This window comes from Macrobrachium rosenbergii, chromosome 16, assembly GCF_040412425.1.
Source record: "Macrobrachium rosenbergii isolate ZJJX-2024 chromosome 16, ASM4041242v1, whole genome shotgun sequence".
NCBI classification, from domain to species: Eukaryota; Metazoa; Arthropoda; class Malacostraca; order Decapoda; family Palaemonidae; genus Macrobrachium; species Macrobrachium rosenbergii.
The window spans coordinates 35966262-35986184 of NC_089756.1; the positions used below are offsets into that span (position 1 = coordinate 35966262).

Consider the following 19923-nt stretch of genomic DNA (forward strand, 5'->3'; position numbering starts at 1 on the left):
GGATGATCAACATACCTATTTGCAGCCCTCTAGCCTCAGTAGTTTTTAAGATCTGAGGGCGGACGGACAGACAAAGCCGGCACCATAGTTTTCTTTTAGAGAAAACTAAAAATGACACCTAGTTCGAAGTTCTGGAATTCCAACGACTGAACCTCAAGACAGAATTTTACCATTTCGGAACCGACATTCCTGTTGCTGCCAATCTGCATACCTGACCAGTTCACGCAAACAGTATGTTAATGAGCTCGTCTGCTACTGGTAGTAGAATGCCTGGTGCAAATCGAAGCTGCATAAGATTGTAATTAGTATTAACTTAGTATGAAGTTATTTTTTGAAAGCGTGCATAATCTGTTGTGATGCGAAATACGCTAACTCTCTGCGTGGCTAAAAGTTGGAGCTTAATAAGATTATAGTTAATTTTAACTTAGTAGGAAGTTATTTTTGGAAAGCGTTAATATATAATTTATCATGATGTGAGATACACTCGATCACTTGGATGAGGTTGTGTATCAATATAGTGTATAAATTTTGTATTAAATTACTGTATAAAATTAAAGTATGAACGCCCTTAGACTGACAGAACTCCCCCCAAAAAGGCACCGGGATAGGCTCTGGTAGGGCCGTAAATTTAGTGTAAAACAAACACATTTTCATTGTTGATTAAAATTGCTGGGATAATGTACATATTCTAACTCCCGTCTAAACTGTTCTCTTTGTTGCAGATATCATAACTTCCTCATCAGGAATAGGAAGGCTGTTTGTTCCGCTTAGGTATCATTCAAATTAGGAGTGGTAACAGTACTCTTACCGGGTGCCATTATGGTGACAATAGCGTGAAAGAGACTTAGCTTTTTAAAATTATCTTTTAAAGAGAAAGCGGTTTAGAGTAACCGCCTTTAAAAAAAAAATTTTTTTTTGAAATGTTATCTATCCCTTTGCCCCCGACTAACCAGAATCCCTTTATCCACTCGACTTGTTCTTTTGCTGCCCACTACCTTCTACCCCCTCCCCCTCCATTAACGATACCCTAGGGTATCCGTCTCCTACCAACCCCTACCCCAGCAACACCAGCACATATCTGCTGCTGCTGCTGCTGCTGCTGCTATTCTAACGGCTTTTTGTGGCATCGATTCATTTAGAAAGTAGATCAACCTGTTGGGCACTCGAAGCGGGGCGTTGTCGCTGGGCATAGCGAAGAGGAGTAAAAGCGAATGCCCAGTTTTTTCTATTTTTTTTTTATTAGTTTTTCCTTCTTTCGTCGTCTTAGAATGAGAAGGGAAGCAGGAAATTCGGCTTTTGTCTGTAATTACGGACGTCTGCCTGCTGCCTGCTTGCCTGCTTGCCTGCCTGCTTGTCTGTCTGTCTGGGTTGCTGTGAAAGCAGACATGACTGTGATTACAGACTTGGCGTTAAGGCGAGTCATTTGCTATATATAAATTTCATGGTGCTGCTTCAGTCTGATTCAAAGAGAGAGAGAGAGAGAGAGAGAGAGAGAGAGAGAGAGAGAGAGAGATGCAACGTTCCAATTCGTAATGCTGTATGAGAGAGAGAGAGAGAGAGAGAGGAATGCCGAGAAATAAAGGATATGGATTTGAGAGAGAGAGAGAGAGAGAGAGGAATGCCGAGAAGTAAAGGATATGGATTTGAGAGAGAGAGAGGAATGCCGAGAAGTAAAGGGTATAGATTTGAGAGAGAGAGAGAGAGAGAGAAAGAGAGAGAGGAATGCCGAGAAGTAAAGGATATGGATTTGAGAGAGAGAGAGAGAGCGAGAGAGAGAGAGAGAGGAATACCGAGAAGTAAAGGATATGGATTTGAGAGAGAGAGAGAGAGAGAGAGAGAGAGAGGAATGCCGAGAAGTAAAGGATATGGATTTTTGAGAGAGAGAGAGATAGGGAGAGGAATGCCGAGAAGTAAAGGATATGGATTTGAGAGAGAGAGAGAGAGAGGAATGCCGAGAAGTAAAGGATATGGATTTGAGAGAGAGAGAGAGAGGAAGAGAAGTAAAGGATATGGATTTGAGAGAGAGAGAGAGAGAGAGAATACCGAGAAGTAAAGGATATGGATTTGAGAGAGAGAGAGAGAGAGAGAGAGAAAGGGTACGTACGAGAGGCTGAATGTCATTTAATATCACCATGTCTCATTTTAGTTTCAGAGAGACGTGCTCATGTACTGCATATTTCGAAAGCAGTTTCACTTTTACTTAGCAATAGGTGTTATTCTTGTTGCCTTATTGCCATGGTTGCTATTCACTGCCCTGTCCTGTTTCGAAAGTTTCTTTTTTATTATGATGTGGCAGAACATTTCTCTCTCTCTCTCTCTCTCTCTCTCTCTCTCTCTCTCTCTCTCTCTCTCTCTCTCTCTCTCTCTCTCTCTCTATAACATTTGAAGCGCCATCTTTTCTTCGTCTGAACGTCCAATGTTACGAAAAACTTATGTTGGTATTTTCATACATATTTGTATGTACAAGAATGTTTATATGTACATATATATAATATATATATGTATATATGTGTATATATACATATAATATATGTATATATACGTATATATATATATATATGTATATATATATTCTAGCATCATCAGTAATTATGCAAATCTTATCATCATTATATAAGGCAAATATTAATTGATAATAAACATCATCTAGAATTCTATTCAATCGTCTAATCTCCCCATAACCTTCCATCCATTCAAGTTTTTCTTTCCATTATCTGCTTTTCCTCCTGTTCCATCTATAATTGCAATCTTTCAAAAAAAAAAATAGCAAATAATTCTACGACCCTGAAATGTTAATATCATCTAATTGTATATCCCCCTCAAGGCCACAAACGCCTGTAATCTATTTGTCAAGGTGCCCTTGTTATATACTTTTATTTTGATCTGCCGTATATAAATTCCATTTTGCTCCTGTCAGAGAGAGAGAGAGAGAGAGAGAGAGAGAGAGAGAGAGAGAGAGGGGGCGTGCAGGCCACAGACACCTGTAATCTATTTCTAAAGGTGCTCTTATTATATAACCTTATTTTAATTTGCTGTATATAAATTTCATTTTGCTGTTGTCAGTCAGATGGAGAGAGAGAGAGAGAGAGAGGCAGGTCACAGACACCTGTAATCTATTTCTAAAGGTGTTCTTATTACATAATCTCATTTTGATTTGCTATATATAAATTTCAACGTTTTGCTGTTGTCAGTCATGCAGAGAGAGAGAGAGAGAGAGAGAGAGAGAGAGAGACTTGTAATCTATTTTTCAAAGTACCCTTACTATATTATCTTATTTTGCTGCTGTTAGACAGATGCAGAGAGAGAAAAGAGAGAGAGAGAGAGAGAGAGAGAGAGAGAGAGAGAGAGAGAGAGAGAGAGACCTGTAATCTAATTCTCAAGGTAACCCTTATTATATACTCTTATTTTGATTACACTTAATTAAACCATTCATGTGCATCCAGATCAATCAGTAAAAAGAATAAAAAAAAAATTAACCAAAAATACATTCATTTTCCTTTGCATCCTAATTAATCTCAAGGAAATTGCAGAAGATTATAGGAAATGGAGAAAGAAAAAATCAGTTATTAGAAAAAATAGTAGGAATTGATTATTTGCTTATTAATCTAATAATTTATCTATTTTTTTTTTCTTTTCTGATAACTGATCTCTTCTTTCTCCTATTTCCTAATTATCTTCAGTAACTTCTCTCAAGTGAACATCAAATTCAAGGCCCCTCTAGGCTTGGTCCATACGAAGAGTGTTTATTTTCTGAATAATAATAATAATAATAATAATAATAATAATAATAATAATAATAATAATAATAATAATAATAATGTGCTCAATTGTTTATTATAATGGATTGTATCAGCTGGCAACATTCATTTTTGCTGATCTAATTTAATACCAAAAACTGGCGTCACATGAAGCTGGGTCATCCCTCGCTCAAAATACCCTGCTTCCTGAAATGAATAATTTGCCTTAAAAAATACTGCAAATTTCTGCAACTATAACTGCTGGGTGGCTTATGCCAGCGCGGACCTGTCGTATAGGCGACCCGCAAGTGTAATAACATGTTAGAGGGTAGAAGAGGCTTGGTGTAGACCTCTGGACCCTTGCAACCAACGGCGACAACGGTTGTTATTGTCAGAATTTATATATATGCCTTTGAATTATCATTTTGGAAAAATTAACTTACATATAAAAAAGTAAATGGAATAAATGACTACTGGTAATAATGAAGCCTGAAAAATATTACAAATAAAACAGTATCGATGATAAAAAGGTAAGAAAATTTAAAATAATATTCCCCGTTTAAAAAATAATAAAACAGTATATCCCGAAAAAAAAAATATTAGCTAATTTTTTTTCCAGCGGCTGATATTAAATATCGTTTCTCAGAGCTACGCAACGAATTAGTAAAATCGTTTTAGAGGAAATTTACAAGTTCTCGACTGACCTGGCCTTATGCCAGCACAGGAGGCTACTGTTACGCCTCGAACAGCCCGCATGTACAAGAAAGGAGTTTTACTGTACGGCGTAGAGCACCGCAAGTGAAATAAATAAAAAATAAAGTCAAAATAATGTCACGGGTTTCATACTCTTAAATTTCATTTGACAAAAGTCGAGGAAACGTCGCAGTTTGATATGACGCCAGGTAAGTGAAATAATCAATTATGTTAGGTTGTTGTGCAGTAATAATGACGATAGATTGGAACGCATTTTCAATTTACGTGTCAGGATGTGATAACGTTTGATGTATGAAAGTAACAGAATGATTAAACTGCTGATAACGATCGTAATAGCAGTGAAATGAGCTTCGTGTAACTTATTACTGTGAATATTGAGGAGTATTACCTAATAATAATAATAATAATAATTTTGCACTGGTATGCTTACAGCACCCCAGACTGAAATTCTATAGGCCCATATTTTCATAGTCATTATTCATCTCCCAGTTAGTAGGACAAAAGGACAGAAGACTTTCACCTGACCCCTATTGTGACGGTTTATGTGGGTCCTGGGCTTTAGAATAGTACGTCAAATTCCTTCCTAGAGGGCGAGATTGGCTCCTCAGACCCTGAGACCTACATAATAGGTACAGGATGAACTTATCTCGCGGGCGAGCGCATTAGAAACCTGGGTTATCTAACGGGACTTCTGCGTCTCTGCTCCTCCGCGGGTATCGTACGCTAGGTTGCAGTTGTCGTGTTTGGGGGCTTTCTCCGCCGTGAGTCTAGTTTTGTGTATGTTTTGTATATTTTCGTTTTTAAGGCTTTCTCTGCCGTGAGTCTAATTTTGTGTGTGTGTTTTGTTTATTTTTCGTTTTTAAGGCTTTATCTGCCGTGAGTGTAGTTTTGTGTATGTTTTATAGTTTTTCGTTAAGGCTTTCTCTGCCATGAGTCTAATTTTGTGTGTGTATTTTCTAGATTTTCATTTTTGAAGGTTTCTCTGCCGTGAGTCTAATTGTGTGTGTGTGTGTGTGTGTGTTTTCTAGATTTTAATCTGTAAGGCTTTCTCCGCCGTGAGTAATTTCTTGTTTTGTTTTTCCTTTGGATGAGAGATTATGTGTCATAGGTTTTCTCTTGGTTTTGGCGAGGTTAGTGCTTGATAAAGACTGATTTTCTGTCTGTAATTTTGTTCAACACAGAAACTGATATATATATATATATATATATATATATATATATATATATATATATATATATATATATATATATATATATATATAAATCCACGTATTAGTTTTGTCACACTTTCTAATTTATTTTCTTTATCAGAGTCTGTCTTTCATTGACTTTTTATCTTCTCATCTCACTCCTTTGTCGGGGTCGCTGTTTTTAATAATCCAGCTGTTTCCATCTTGAACGGTTCTTTTTCATTATTGGTCTGGTTTTACTGACGGATGCCCTTCCTGACTCCAACCCTCCTTATGCGTCCGGGCTTGGGACCGGCAACAAGTTGGGCCAAGTTGGGCTCGTTACCCCCTCCCCCCCTCCAGTGGTTAGGTTTTCTTTGATATTTTTGTAAGTTCGTTATTTATCCCCTCACAAAAAAAGCGCATAGATAAATAGAAGTTATTTAACATTATTTGAGAGTTTTAAACGACGCGGAAGAAAATTACTGAGCAATTATTGATAATTCCAGTCGAGCCTGAACAACAACTTTTTCCTTTCTAAGTTGCTGGCACTTATGAATTACCTGTCTTTCCAAAGATAGACGCCTAAACATTTTTCCGAACTTGTGATATTTACGGAAGGTCAGTCAGCCAAAATTTAGGAACAAAGGAGATTCCGTATATATTCAGAATTGCCACACACTCTCGAGAACTGGCTCAGGTTATTAACTTAACAGCAAAGGTTTACGAGAATGAATTCTATATATAAACACACAAAAACCTGACTCATTACGGAAAAACCAAAGTGCCCCGACCTCATTCAGAGGAAGCCCCCAAAACATATAAGGGAAAACGGAACAATGGCGTCAAATAAGCTTCAAAATGTCAATGGGACTAGGCGGCGGGCGCCCACACCTATGAAGTAACTAAGGGTGACCCAGTACCCTTGCAGAGTGTGACTTTTGTCGAGAGAAAGGGCCGACTGTCTCGCATCTAATATGCTTCTATTTCTTCTCCTTATTCTTGATTAGGGGCCCGCACGTAAGCCTCTGTAGCAGCAAGTGGCATCTAGCGTCTGGGCTGGAGACACTTGCTCCGCTAATCTCAACCCAGTTTTGCACAACTTGTTGGCGCTACTTTCGTTCCTGTGGTCTTTAAACCCGGTGACGAAATGTAGGAAGCGGAAGGAATATATCCGGTTGTTTCCGTTTCCCCTCTGTGGGCGGCGTTGGCATATGCTTGCGAAAGAATTGGATCGGTTTTTGAAATGCCATTTGATGTTCTAGTTGCTAAAGGGTAGAAGGCGGAAGAAATGTGATTTTGAAATACATGGCACATCATCATTATTCAGATGAATATTCCAGTTCGAAATGGCACTCGTTTATAAAAAGAAACAATGAACAATATGATATGAAAGCAAGCCCCTCACGCAGCAGACAATGCCGTCATCCATCTCCATTTTTGCGCGGGAAACTTTCAACCGTCTATATCTGTTGCACATCCCCCTTTCCCCGTGACGTGTCATAACCCTGCGGGTAGGAAAATAGACCTAACAGCGCCAAATGTGTTTCTACCGTACCTTTTACCTAACCTTTGCACTTCCATTCAACCTTTTAAAAGGGGGAGTCTCCTCTAAAAGTCCTCTGTTACGGAAGGAGAGCAACGAGAGAGAGAGAGAGAGAGAGAGAGAGAGAGAGAGAGAGAGAGAGAGAGAGAGAGAAGGAAGAAGCCGTTGGTATTTTACGATGGCGTAACTAGAAGTCATCTTTAGGGTTTGCCGTCGACCTTTGGAGTTCAGTGCTTTCGATTAGTGCTTTTCGAGGTTATATAAGACATCACTGGTTGGACTGGATTGCGTCCGGTCTGTTTTTTTATTTATTTATTTAATTTTCTTCGGTAGTTTTAGCTCTTTTAGATGAAAGTGAAAATGAGTATTCTCTTTTATGAACTTTATTTTGTTCCCGTCACTTTTTATTTCGTTTTTTTAAAGCCCGTTTTGTTTAAAAACGGAAATAGATATTCTTTTTTTATCAGTTTTATGAGTTTTCTAAATCCGTATTTGTATAACAACATATGGATCTACCTCGCTCTTTCCTGTTTAAGTTTAGTTCAGTTTTTTCTCTTCACCTGCAATGTCTAAACTAGTATAGTCTCCACCCATAGTCGCGCGTAATCGGGCAACGGGTTTTATTCTCTCACTCTTGCTCCCCACTTACAGATAGTACCCTGCTCTTAAACCGCACTTTTTCTGGATTACCGCTGTTGATACATCTGTCAGGCGTCATGGATAGAAAAAAATGCTGACATTAGTTTGTATGCAGATACTTTTGATTTTTTTGGGGGGAAAATATACATTTAATGAAGCTACAGCTTATTTTTTTTTTATTTCTACACTGAAATGACACTGAATAACATTAGAGAAGAGGGACGTTTGATATAAAATATGGATATGCTAAAATCTGAAGACGGTCACTCAGATTTTTATCCATATTTTAAATCAAATGTCCCACTGAATAATGTAGAGAAGTCATTTATAAAATATGAATATAAAAAAATAAGCTGTAGCTTCATTAAATGTATATTTTTCCCCAGAAATCAAAACTATCTGCATACAAACTATTGTCAGCAATTATTAGGTTGCTCTTTACCATCAGACTTGGGAAATTTACCCCTTCTCTTGTTTTCTATGGCTCCGTTTTCAAGGGGAGAGAGAGAGAGAGAGAGAGAGAGAGAGAGAGAGAGAGAGAGAGAGAGAGAGAGAGAGAGAGATTCAAACCAGTTCCTACGCGTTGGCGGAATGACCTGTATCTACCTGCTCTGCTGTCGGTTAAGAGGTCATATCCCACTCTCGTAGTACTATGCTATGGCGCGTAGACCGCGTGTAGACCTACAGACCTCAATTGATTCTGTGGGCCATCGCCATGCATATAATCTGGCGTCACGCCATCTGATAACTCATCTTATTGTCAGAAATATTTCATTATTTACTGATAGGTCATTTTGGTTTCCGGGAAGTTGAGAACGCCTGGAAGATATGAGGTGGCTTTGTATTTCCGGTTAAAATGCCTCTTAGTGGTTGCAGTTTTCTGAAAAATTTGTTCCATAAGTGAAGTGTTAGATCCTCATTTAAACAAATGTTAAATGGTAACCGAGGCCCATATAACTATATATATAATCGCGGAACTGGTTACTTGCCGTTTATAGAATACACTGTTTCCCCAAAACTTATAGAAAATAACATGTGTTTATTCTCTGGCTTAGAGTGGATTGAATGGTATGAGGCTCCCTGTGATAAGTACGACAGTTGTCTCCTGTAGAGTGTATTACCTTTAGTTTTGGGTTAGTAAACCAAAGTAGTTCAGGGCTCGTAAAATACGTAAAAGGTATATGAATGGATAGACAGATAGGTAGACCGATAGACAGATATCCACTCCCTTCGCTGTGCTTAATTCACATTTCATAACATTTATATGTACTTTATGTCTATGGATTAATCACTTACAGTTGACATCTTAGCTCAAGCTCATAACTTCTCGACCAGTTCCGTGAAGTTAAAGGTGGCAAACCGGTTTGGTGCCGTGATGAGTTGAGTTTACATTCAGCGCTTATTGCAACGGAGAGAGAGAGAGAGAGAGAGAGAGAGAGAGAGAGAGAGAGAGAGAGAGAGATGTCACCGCATTTGTTCCAGTTTCTGGTTAGTTGAACTCCGGGAGTGACAAAAAGATGCTGAGTCTTTTTGCGTCACGCTTGGAGTGGCTCCCGAGTTTTTGACTTTGGAACTTCCTGAAGGAGCGTATTAACTTCATTTCTGAGAAATGCAACCCATGATTGAAAGTGTTCGCTTCCTCGTGATTGGTACACAATGCACACACACACACACACACATATATATATATATATATATATATATATATATATATATATATATATATATATATATATATATATATACAATGTATACTTTATACACATACATATACCTATACACTTCAGGTGCTGTTACTGTATTATTACTATTATCATAAAGTCATGATCGCCAAAACTAAGAACAAAACCTGAAATAATCTTTTGTTATGTTATATCAGAACCCATAATATGTCTTTTGCCATGAGAGAGGGTTGGTGGCAAAAGACATAGATGGCCTTTTGGTCTCAGTATGTCGTTGGGGATGACGTTAGTCCCGTGTTTTTATCCACACTGATAAGAACCCACCTTGGTCGACTAGCTATCAGGTACTTGAGTCACTACACAGATCAACAGGGATGGGATAACATTGATCTTAAGGTGCCTAAAACGTTCCCGCGTGCTCAGGAATCGAAGCTGGGATCTCTCAGTGATATATATATATATATATATATATATATATATATATATATATATATATATATATATATATATATATATAGTTAGTTCCTTTTGAAAGTCATTTCTTCACTTATCCATAAACAGATAAGCCTAGGCTGAAACCCATGCACAATATCTGTTAGTTCTAAGGCAGCTCGATAACACATTCTTAGGGCCTTTGTTATTGTGCTACATCATCATCTTATATCATTTACCCACTGTCATGGTTTATGAATATGAGGCCCCTCTCAAACCATTCCATCATTCCACCACTTCTGCTCTTTCAGTCTGTCCCATCTTCCATTTCTATAAACTTTTAATGTGTTTACTCTGTTTTACCAGCAATGATTCTCTCATTCTCCCCACATGACCATTCTGGATCGCCACGCTTTTCTACATAGTTTTGCTTTTGTAAGCATGTTATCACGTCTTTCCTTGTTAGGGTCTTTCCTTGTTATCCTCTCAACAGTTCTTGTTCAGTGTTGTATACATTCCACCTCCAGTCACACAAACATGCATACTAACTGTGTCACCCACCCATCCCCGACACTCTTCAGTTCCACAGCTCTTGTATTGTGGTTTCCTTTGTTCGTTGGTTCAGTTGTGAGACTCAGCTCTTCATCCATTCTGTCATCATCCTGAATGTTCATTCTAAATGCCAGTGTGAGAGGGTCACCCCCAGTCACTGATCACTCATTGTCATCATCCTGAAAGTTCACCCCACAAACCAGTATGAATCATTTACCTTTATTTTGTGGCTGTTCAGACAGACTTCTTTATTGTTATTTTTACTAAGAGTGAATGAATTTTCAGGTATGGCTTCAGCACACCACACAACTATAATGACCACGAAATTTACTGCGGAGGATTTGCTCGCCAGTGGCAGAGAAACGGAGGAAAATGCGGGCCTTGTGGAGACCCCTGGGACATGAAACAGGTCAGTGTTGCTCGGACAGGTTCAAAATTTGCCTTCTTTGTGGTCCATAAGCTAATTCGTTCATCTGTGACCTCATGAAGTAATACATGGATAATGAAAATTCTGAAGTCTTGGTATTTTGTTACTAAGCATTTCAAAGAAGTTTCATTAATAAGCCACCTTTTAAGGTATCAGGACAATCAAGATTGATATGAATTTGCAGGTTAATTGAACTATTTTAACAAGTGTTGGTATCTATCTTTTTTCACATTTGTACATAATTGAGGTGCACTGACTTGTCTTCAGTACTGTAGATAGACTGTACTGATTAGCACTCATCGAAGCGAGATAGTAACACAAAGTTGTAATGTCCTCGTTTTGATTTCAGCCTCGTGACAATGAAGAAGGGGGAAAGTATGGCCAGGGAGTAATAGTGAAGAAATATAAGCACAGTAGCATCATGACAGTGGGAGTGGAACTCACAGCCAATCACAGAGGATTCTTCGAGTTCCGTCTGTGCCCACACAACCAACCTCGTGTTCCTGTGACTAACGAATGCCTAGATCAGAATGTCCTCAAGCAAGCTGATGGTTCTGGAGAAAGGTAGAAAAATAACTGTTGATCCCTACATATATTGAATTGGACAGTGTTTTGTTACTTGATGTCAGCAGTAGAGAGGCAAATATTGCCATGCTGAGGCTATTGAGCACCTTGTTATTAGTTTCTGTATCAAATGATGTTTTTCTGTGCCAAAAGCCGTGTCTTTTACATATACATGCAATTTGTTTACAGTCTAATGATCAGACGTGTTCTTTCAGGTACTTCCCAGGTCCAGGAGCAAAGAAATTCTATGCCAAGTACAGACTACCTCGTGGACTCACATGCAAACAGTGTGTGCTGCAATGGAGGTATGTGGCTGGCAACAACTGGGGAGTTTGTGAAAATGGCACAGGAATGGTGGGCTGTGGCCCTCAAGAGCAGTTCCGTGCATGTTCCGATATAACAATTACTGAAGAAGACGGCTATGCTGATGACACTCCCAGCTACATTCCTGAGTACACTGACACTAACGATGTTGACTACAACGAAGTTGACACAGACAATTGGGACGAAGTGCCAAAGGTACCAGCAGGCGAGCATGTAAACCACGTAGGACACATAGTGGCCTTGGTGTTTGCCTTCCTGCTTATAATCTTGGTATTGTTTGGACTCGTGGCTTACTTCTACTGGGCAAGAGATGCCCTGAAGAACTTCATGAAGAACCGCAATGCAGGCTCATGGAGGAAGACTGCTCCACCACCTCCCGTTACCCCAACTCAGAAAAGCTCTGTCTTGACCATTTCAGGACCCATTGGGGTTCCACCTCCAGTACCCCCACGTCGACACAGATCCCCCTCAGGAGGTGATCCTGCAACAGCTCAAAGCCAAAGAGAGATCCACTCCATCAGTGGACCAACAGCAGTCACCATCAATGGGGTGGCTGTCAAACCGGACAATGTTCCTCAGGGCGTCGTGGCCCAGGCTCCTCTTCACGTTCCTGACGATTAAGTGTTATTTATTTGTGTCATGTGTTGTGTTGTCTAGAATTACCAGTGAAGTTTTTGCTTATTCAGGAACTATGATCTCAACTCGAGCAGATTCTTTAGAACAGATTTGAAGTTGACCCACAAACTGACAGACATTCATAAACATGATTCCAGGAGCAAAGGACATTATAACCCAATTAAGTTTCTTGGTAATAGCGAAGAAATCTGGCATATTACATAGTCGAGACTCGGAACCAAAATCTACATCGGGAAATGGAACCACATGCTTCTGAGTCTGACACAATCCTTTCCATATACCTGCCAGTCAAAATACTTTTCATTCTTCACTTGTTATTTTGAAAAATCAGTTTAGGCATTATGCCAACACGTACAGAACTCATCAGACTAAATCAAGAGTGCTTAACATTGCTTTCTTCTCAGAGGAGAGGTCGTAGGCCAAGGTAGAGCAGCCCTTCCAAAGAATTTCCCATTGGGGACCAGTTAACTTGTACAGAGAAGGAGAAATGTAAGTACTGTAGTAACTGCCACAGATGTTTTTCCAAGTGATGCGAGTTTGTAGTCGAAAGTCATGTGACTTATTTTTGTATGCTTGTTCGTCTAATATGTATTTACTAAGATTTGTATTAATTGTACTGTGATTTAATATAATTATCTATTTATGTCGACTTTGACTCATCCTACATTACAGCAAGTAGTACTCTGGTAGAATATGTACTATAAGTGAGGGAGAAATGATAGAAACTGAGAAGTCTGCAGTTTTCAGGCTGAGAGTTTATTGAGAATCAACTTATTGTAGAAAGAACATAAACGCAGCATACATTCTTCTAAGTTGTTTCTCACAAAAATTGTCATATTAAATGTCACTTTATATTTGGTTTTTTATTACAATACTGTAAATACCACTTATTTCTTCACACAAGATCTTAAAATAGTTCCTGATCTTAATCCTGTAGTAAATCAAGGCACGTGTGAAAATCTGTATACTGTGTGTAGCTTTGAATGCTGTATACAGAAGGGATGAATACATTTATATACTTTATATATATAATGTGTATGTGTGTATACATATACATATATGTATATATATGATGTGTGCAAAATTTTTGTGGTTCTATGTTGCATTAAACGAGAAATCTATAAAAAAAAAATTAACTTTAACAACGCAACCCCTCAATTACCATTCCTTTAGTGCTGAGTTTAATACCATAAATTTTTTTATGTATTTTTTCCAAATCACTTGTAAATAAATCCATGTATAGTATAATTCCTGTCACGTCATCTAGTTACGAGAAAGCAGTGATTTATTTGATATTAACGTACACCAGTACAAAAACGGCAAAGACTCCCCCAAACAAGTACCTAGCAAGCACGAGACAGTGTGCCATGTATTTGTTACCAGCGCAAGTCTTGACTCTACCGTGGGACGCCCCAACCACCTCGGGCCTCTTCCTGAAAAGAAATTCTATAGCCTGATCGTCTCTGGAGGCGTTGCAAGTCGCCAGATGAAGTGTGATGATGCACGAGAGAAAGACGATGAGGAAAACGAACCAGACCTCGATGAGCTTCAAGTAAGTCGTCTTGGGGAAGTTGGACGACGACTCCGAGTAGAGGGAGATGAGGACGAGCAGAGTCGTCAGGCTGATTCCTCCTCTCTCGGGGAAGGATTCCGCTGGGAGGAATAAAGTGCAGTACCTGGAAGGAAAGGACAGTTGCTCGTATTTATTTATAGGTTGAATAGTTTGATTTATTCAAATACAGAACACCACTTGACCTCGAAGGTCAGTCCTCTCAAACGGGGAAGTGGACATTGAACAGAAGAAGCTTAGAGTTTTCTGAAAGTTGTAAGTCTGATATGAAACTGTTTTTAATTCTTCTCTTCATGAAACTTGAGTTTTTTTGGAGAGTTTAAGTTTGGTAATAAACTGTTTACTTCCCTTCTAATTTGCTTCTCGAATTAAAGGCCAGATTTAACTAAACAGTTCTCGGAATGCTATAATTCTCCTTTTCTGAGAGCACCAACTTTGGAGATCCGCGTCAAAACAATACCTCTGGAAAAGAAGGACAGTTCTTACCCAATGAACCCCATGAGCAACGTCGGCAGGTAAATGGCCCAGATGTAATAATCGGCCATTTGGTAGAGGGTGATGTCAGTCCTGCAAACGCTCGTGTTATTGGAAACGTCGAGGTGAACTTCGCTCAGGAGGTAGTTCGTCAGGGTAACGTCCTCGCCGTATTCTGCGCGGGAACTGCCGTTGTAGCGGATGTTGTTCCCTTCCACGTTAGATATCTGTTATGGTTTGTTGTGTTATATTAATAACTACAGGAGAAGTTACTTTTCATTACATTAATTGCCCGCTTTCAGCGCTGACACCTTTTTGAAAACAAGACGTAATGGTTGATCCATCACAAACCTTTGTTTACGTTTTTGCTTCTGCAAAATGACCCGATTGACATAAGGTTTAAAGGGGGAATTAGATAAATAAGGAAGAGATGGAGAGAGTTAATATGTATGCATGGGAGCTTCGACCCCACAAATGAGTGGGGTGCATTCCGCCCACACACTAATGTGGGAAATAGTTTCACCCACACACTTACTTGGAACAAAGTGTACAACACCTAATGCGCAGTCCTGATCATCCATATCTCATAATCTCCACACCTCCCTTGTAACTACAGCATTCTTAAGTTTACCTTTGTCATTTCATTTTCTTATTTTCCTCAGGTGTGTCTTCGACACATGTATTCGTACTAGCCCAAAGAATTCAAAAGAAATTAGCTACTGTTAGGTTTCAAAAACTAACCAATACATTTTCTGACCATGTGGGTTCGATTCCTCCTTGGAAAAGTAGGCTAAGTCTCGCCGTTAATTCCCATTTCGAATTCGTGTTTGGAGTTGAAAGTATATTAAGAAAAGTATTACGAAATTGAGGCTTTCAAGAATATATATACATACATATATTATTTTGTTCATAAAAAAGCTAAGGATCCAAAAAAGACAAAATTAAAAGAAATTCGTGCATTACGAAGTGAAACACAACGACAACTTACGTCTGAAACCAAATACAATAAGACTTACTTCTATGGCCAAAGAGCAGGTCTGTTCGTCGAACGGAAAGTAACGGAGATTGAATCTGCAGTACACGCTCGTTTGGAATCGAAGCTGGACCTTCAGAGAAGCCTCGTAACCAGAGTACTCGGTATCTGTTCGAAAAATACGACGCCAAACTATATAAATCAGCCAATCACTTGTTTACTACAATCTCCTAGACTGGTTATTCCGTAAGAAATCTTTTAACTATCTTAGCAGATACATTTCTTGTATCAGAGACCCCCAATAGCACATTTTAATCAAAGCAGTCATTCTTATGTTATTGTTTCTCATTTACATTAATCGTCTCCATAATGTAACGCTTCTTTTTAACCTCTAGCACGTATACCGTTGCCTTTCTTACATCTATCCATCTAATGAATTATTTACCCTGCCATCATGAACTCTGGATATTCGTACAAGCCAATCTATCATGTTCCCCAAATGCATAATGTCACCTACTTCTTTATGAGTTTTGTTCTCATTTTCTCTATTATTCTTCCTTTCATCGATATACATTTCAACTTCTTCTTCTACATATGCTCTGTCCTACCAGACTGCAACTTTTCATTGCAATTCAATTCAGTGAAGATATAATATACATAAGTGTTAGTCTCATCCACCGATTCATGTCAAACTTCCTTATTAGACCTATTTAACGATCTAGTTACAATCTCCCAAACAACCACTCACACCAGACCTGATACAACACAAATGACCATTAGTCTAACAGCTGGTATATGTCCCAATCATTCAGCCAACCAGTATTGATGACAAAGTGTTTGGCATCGGCTGTTTCTAGAGTCTTTCTAGACTAAGGTGGCTTGGGCCAACGTGGGCCCTTGCCCCAACGTGGCCCTTAAGTGTGGTAAGGTGTAAAATGGGGGTTGTTGGCCTAGTGTGGTCATTTGAACTCTGGCCAAATAACAAGAGATGGTAAAGTGTAAGAAAGAACGCCATAGAATAATGGGAGCCATCAGAGACTGAGGTAAGAAAAACTTGCACAGTAAAACGGTTTTTTTAAGTAGTTGTTCTGGCGTTACCTTCTCCATTTTGACGACCCTGTCCCTTACAGTAGATGTTTGGTCTTTCTCTGTAGGCTACCTCTGCTTTCAGGGAATTGGTAACGACGACACTTGGACTCCACAGTTGCTGTTGATAATGGCATGAAAAAAAAAATTCAGTGTATTGCACCTCTTACTATGAATAACCAGTCTCGTTACAGTCAAGCTGTTCTGAAAAGTTGTGGTCTCACATATCTTCAAGTAAGTGATTAAGGATTATCTGGCTTCGCACTGCCTGAGTCATTCAGGCTTTAAGTGGAAAAAGAATCTGGCAGACGCTACATTACTAATAAATCATTGACTTGTATTCATCCTGCTCGTGATGTATGTGTGATAAATGCCCAACATGTGTGTATGGGACAATTTACTATTGTGTGGACTTGCATTAATATTTTTACATAATTTTTATCTTTTTTCAATTTATAACTGCCTCTTTCGTTGTACATATTTACACAAACATCTGTGTATGTTTCTTTGTTCAGTACAGTCAAGGTTGGTACTAACTGTTAATTCTCTAATAACTTGGTTGTAGTGAAAAATGTCAATATATCCAACTAAAATGTAAACTAGTTAACATGCAATAGGGAAAAGCCACTTTTAGCAGACGCCACACTTTCGTTATGGCTTAATAATTAAGAGGGCCACTCCTAGTAAAGTCTACTAAACAGGAAGAATTGACCTAAGTAAAGACAATTGAACAGGAAGCATTGGTCTAAGCAAAGACAGTTGATTGGTCTAAGCAAAGGCAGCTGAACAGGAAAAATTGGCCATGGGTGAACTGACAACTGACAACTGAACTGAAGCATTGGCTTAAGAAAGGACAATTGGCACTGGCTTAAGAAAGGACAATTGAACAAGCTAAGAAAGAACAATTGAACAGGAAGCACTGGCTGGCTTAAGAAAGGACAATTGAAGCATTGGCTTAAGAAAGGACAATTGAACAGGAAGCACTGGACAATTGAACAGAAGCAAAGAAACAATTGAACATGAAGCATTGGCTTAAGAAAGGACAATTGAACAGGAAGCACTGGCTTAAGAAAGGACAATTGAACAGGAAGCACTGGCTTAAGAAAGAACAATTGAACAGGAAGCACTGGCTTAAGAAAGGACAATTGAACAGGAAGCACTGGCTTAAGAAAGGACAATTGAACAGGAAGCACTGGCTTAAGAAAGGAAAATTGAACAGGAAGCACTGGCTTAAGAAAGGACAACTGAACGGGGAGAATTAGTCTAAGTAAAAACAACAAAACAGGAAGAATTGGCCCAAGTAAAGACAAATGAACATGAAAAATTAACATAAATACAGACACCTAAGCAGGAAAAACTGGCCTTAATAAAAACAACTGAAAAGGAAGAATTGACCTAGTAAAGGCAACTGAACAGGGAAAATGGGCCCAAGTAAAGACAACTGAACAAAATTAATTGTCTGATATTTTTCATTTCTCTAAAGAATGAAAACATTCTAGTTTGTGTCCCGACTATGTTGTGTAGACAGACCTTGTTAGCAGTAATTCTTGAAACAAATTTATAATACAATATTTCAAAACTAGCATCCAGGGAGAGTCTGGCATACCGTAACAAACTCACCTCAGAACTAGAGTCATCAGCAAAGGTTAAGAAGTTTCTTTTGTGAACGACTAGATTGTGGTACTTCAAGCGTTGGTCCAACCACTCCATTTGAATGAAGAAATCAACATCAAATTTCATCCCGAGTAGATCTATGTTAGTTATGCGGTTTAGTCTGATGTGAACATCTAGAAAAAGCTCTGGAGGGGGAGAAGCAAGACTCTGGTTGATTGCTTTTGACGTGGTGTGGCAATTTCTTTCATCGCGACCATCAGTGCAGTTATTCGCACCATCACAGCGGTGAATTTGAGGAATGCAACTTCCATCTGTACAGGTAAATTCTCTACAGAAACTAAACGTCAGTTGTCTTTCAACTTCAGAAGTACCTTTCACAAACACCCAGTTCTGAACACCAAATGGCGAATCGTGCTCTACATACAAATTTGCAATGTTGTTTTTGTTGATGCTGTCATAAAGCCTCCATTGCCCCGTGCCATTTCTCCAGATCCAGAATCCACATCCACTATGAAAGTAAAGTTCGTTTTCCTTATAACCAGCTAAGACAAAGTTTATGTCCTTGCAGCGTTCTAACTCGAGGCCTCCCAGTCCAAGTAAGTTGTACATTGTTCCAGCAGTTCTTCTGACGCCAGCATAGCATAATTTAGTCTTTCCAACTTCTGTGTGCCACATAAAATTTTTGTCTTGAGCTGCATGGCAATCATTTCCTACACCATTTTCCATTTTCATCAAACTCTTTTGATCCCAAACTGCGTAAGAGATATTTTGGTTTGTGTTAACATCCAAAAAGTTACTTCCAATTCCTTGACATCTTAGTCCGATCCAGACACTTTCGTAATCATAAACTGATGGTTTGCAGTAGTCACTGTGTTCTCCAAGTAGTTTGCTTAGGATTTGCACCTCTTCTTCATTTTTTGGAACCACAAATTCCAACTCCATGTTCTTCAAGATATCATACACTTCCTGCCACTTTTTCTGTCCTGGGAAGACGAACAGGTTGTTTTTATTCAGACCAGTCCTTGAACTACAGAATTCAGCTTCCTCCATCGTGAAATTACCGTGGGTATTGAAGATAACACTAGCCCAAGTGAAAAGAGGAGGAACTTTCACATCTGCGCAATCAAGCCATCCCTGCACATCTCCTGGCTGTAGAACTGAAGTCCAGAGTGTTAGTCCAGTCACCTTACCTATGAAAGCCTGGTGAGGGGCGTACCCCTTATCCAATCCGTCTTGATCCTGCCCGAGTACTAGTGACCCACTTAGGCGCAGGGGTTTGTTCTGTGCTGGTTTGCAAATTGTTTCATTGTCGACGTACAACGTAAGCCCATCTGGATCTACAACGAGGCACATTGAATACCACCACAAAGGGGTAATGCTTCTCGCCATATGAACGTTCTCATATTGATACGAAGCTCCTATATGGTCATTGCTTACCCCTAAAATAGAACAGTATCTTATATTAACAACTGTCCTCTTACAAGGCCATTCTTATCAGAAATACTGAATGTACTCCCTTTAATTGTATGCTGCCCTAACATACATACATATATATATATATATATATATATATATATATATATATATATATATATATATATATATATATATAAAATGCCTATATGAAGATCAATATTGTCAACAAACTTTGCCAGAAGAATCAGTGCTCAAGTACCTACCTTCAAAATCAAGTATAGAGGCTCAGGTCTAATGAAGGAACTATTTACTGGTGAAGCAAGAGTATCAAGGCTGATAAATCAACTATGAAAATATTGTTTGCAATA

The 19923-nt window shown here is 38.8% G+C and overlaps 3 protein-coding genes across 6 annotated transcripts in view; 1 reads left to right on the plus strand and 2 right to left on the minus strand.

Moving 5' to 3' along the window:
- LOC136847298 (uncharacterized) overlaps nucleotides 1–13065 on the plus strand; it is an 86333-nt gene extending 73268 nt beyond the window's left edge. For all 4 annotated transcript variants that reach the window (XM_067118843.1, XM_067118842.1, XM_067118844.1 and 1 more), the window contains 3 exons: nucleotides 10757–10880; nucleotides 11248–11462; nucleotides 11678–13065. In XM_067118843.1, coding sequence (XP_066974944.1) covers nucleotides 10757–10880; nucleotides 11248–11462; nucleotides 11678–12407 — 1069 coding nt within the window. In that variant the 3' untranslated portion in view covers nucleotides 12408–13065. The remainder of the gene's footprint in view (nucleotides 1–10756; nucleotides 10881–11247; nucleotides 11463–11677) is intronic.
- On the minus strand, nucleotides 13051–16013 carry LOC136846931 (glycine receptor subunit alpha-3-like). The gene is made up of 4 exons (XM_067118185.1): nucleotides 15953–16013; nucleotides 15483–15607; nucleotides 14479–14693; nucleotides 13051–14098 (listed from the first exon to the last, which is right to left on the minus strand). Exons 1-4 carry the CDS (start codon nucleotides 16011–16013, stop codon nucleotides 13708–13710), a joined length of 792 nt encoding a protein of 263 aa, XP_066974286.1. The 3' UTR covers nucleotides 13051–13707.
- A 330-nt stretch (nucleotides 16014–16343) lies between these two features.
- On the minus strand, nucleotides 16344–19572 carry LOC136847024 (uncharacterized). The gene is made up of 2 exons (XM_067118267.1): nucleotides 18146–19572; nucleotides 16344–16646 (listed from the first exon to the last, which is right to left on the minus strand). Exons 1-2 carry the CDS (start codon nucleotides 19526–19528, stop codon nucleotides 16515–16517), a joined length of 1515 nt encoding a protein of 504 aa, XP_066974368.1. The 5' UTR covers nucleotides 19529–19572; the 3' UTR covers nucleotides 16344–16514.
- Nucleotides 19573–19923: the final 351 nt, after the last annotated feature.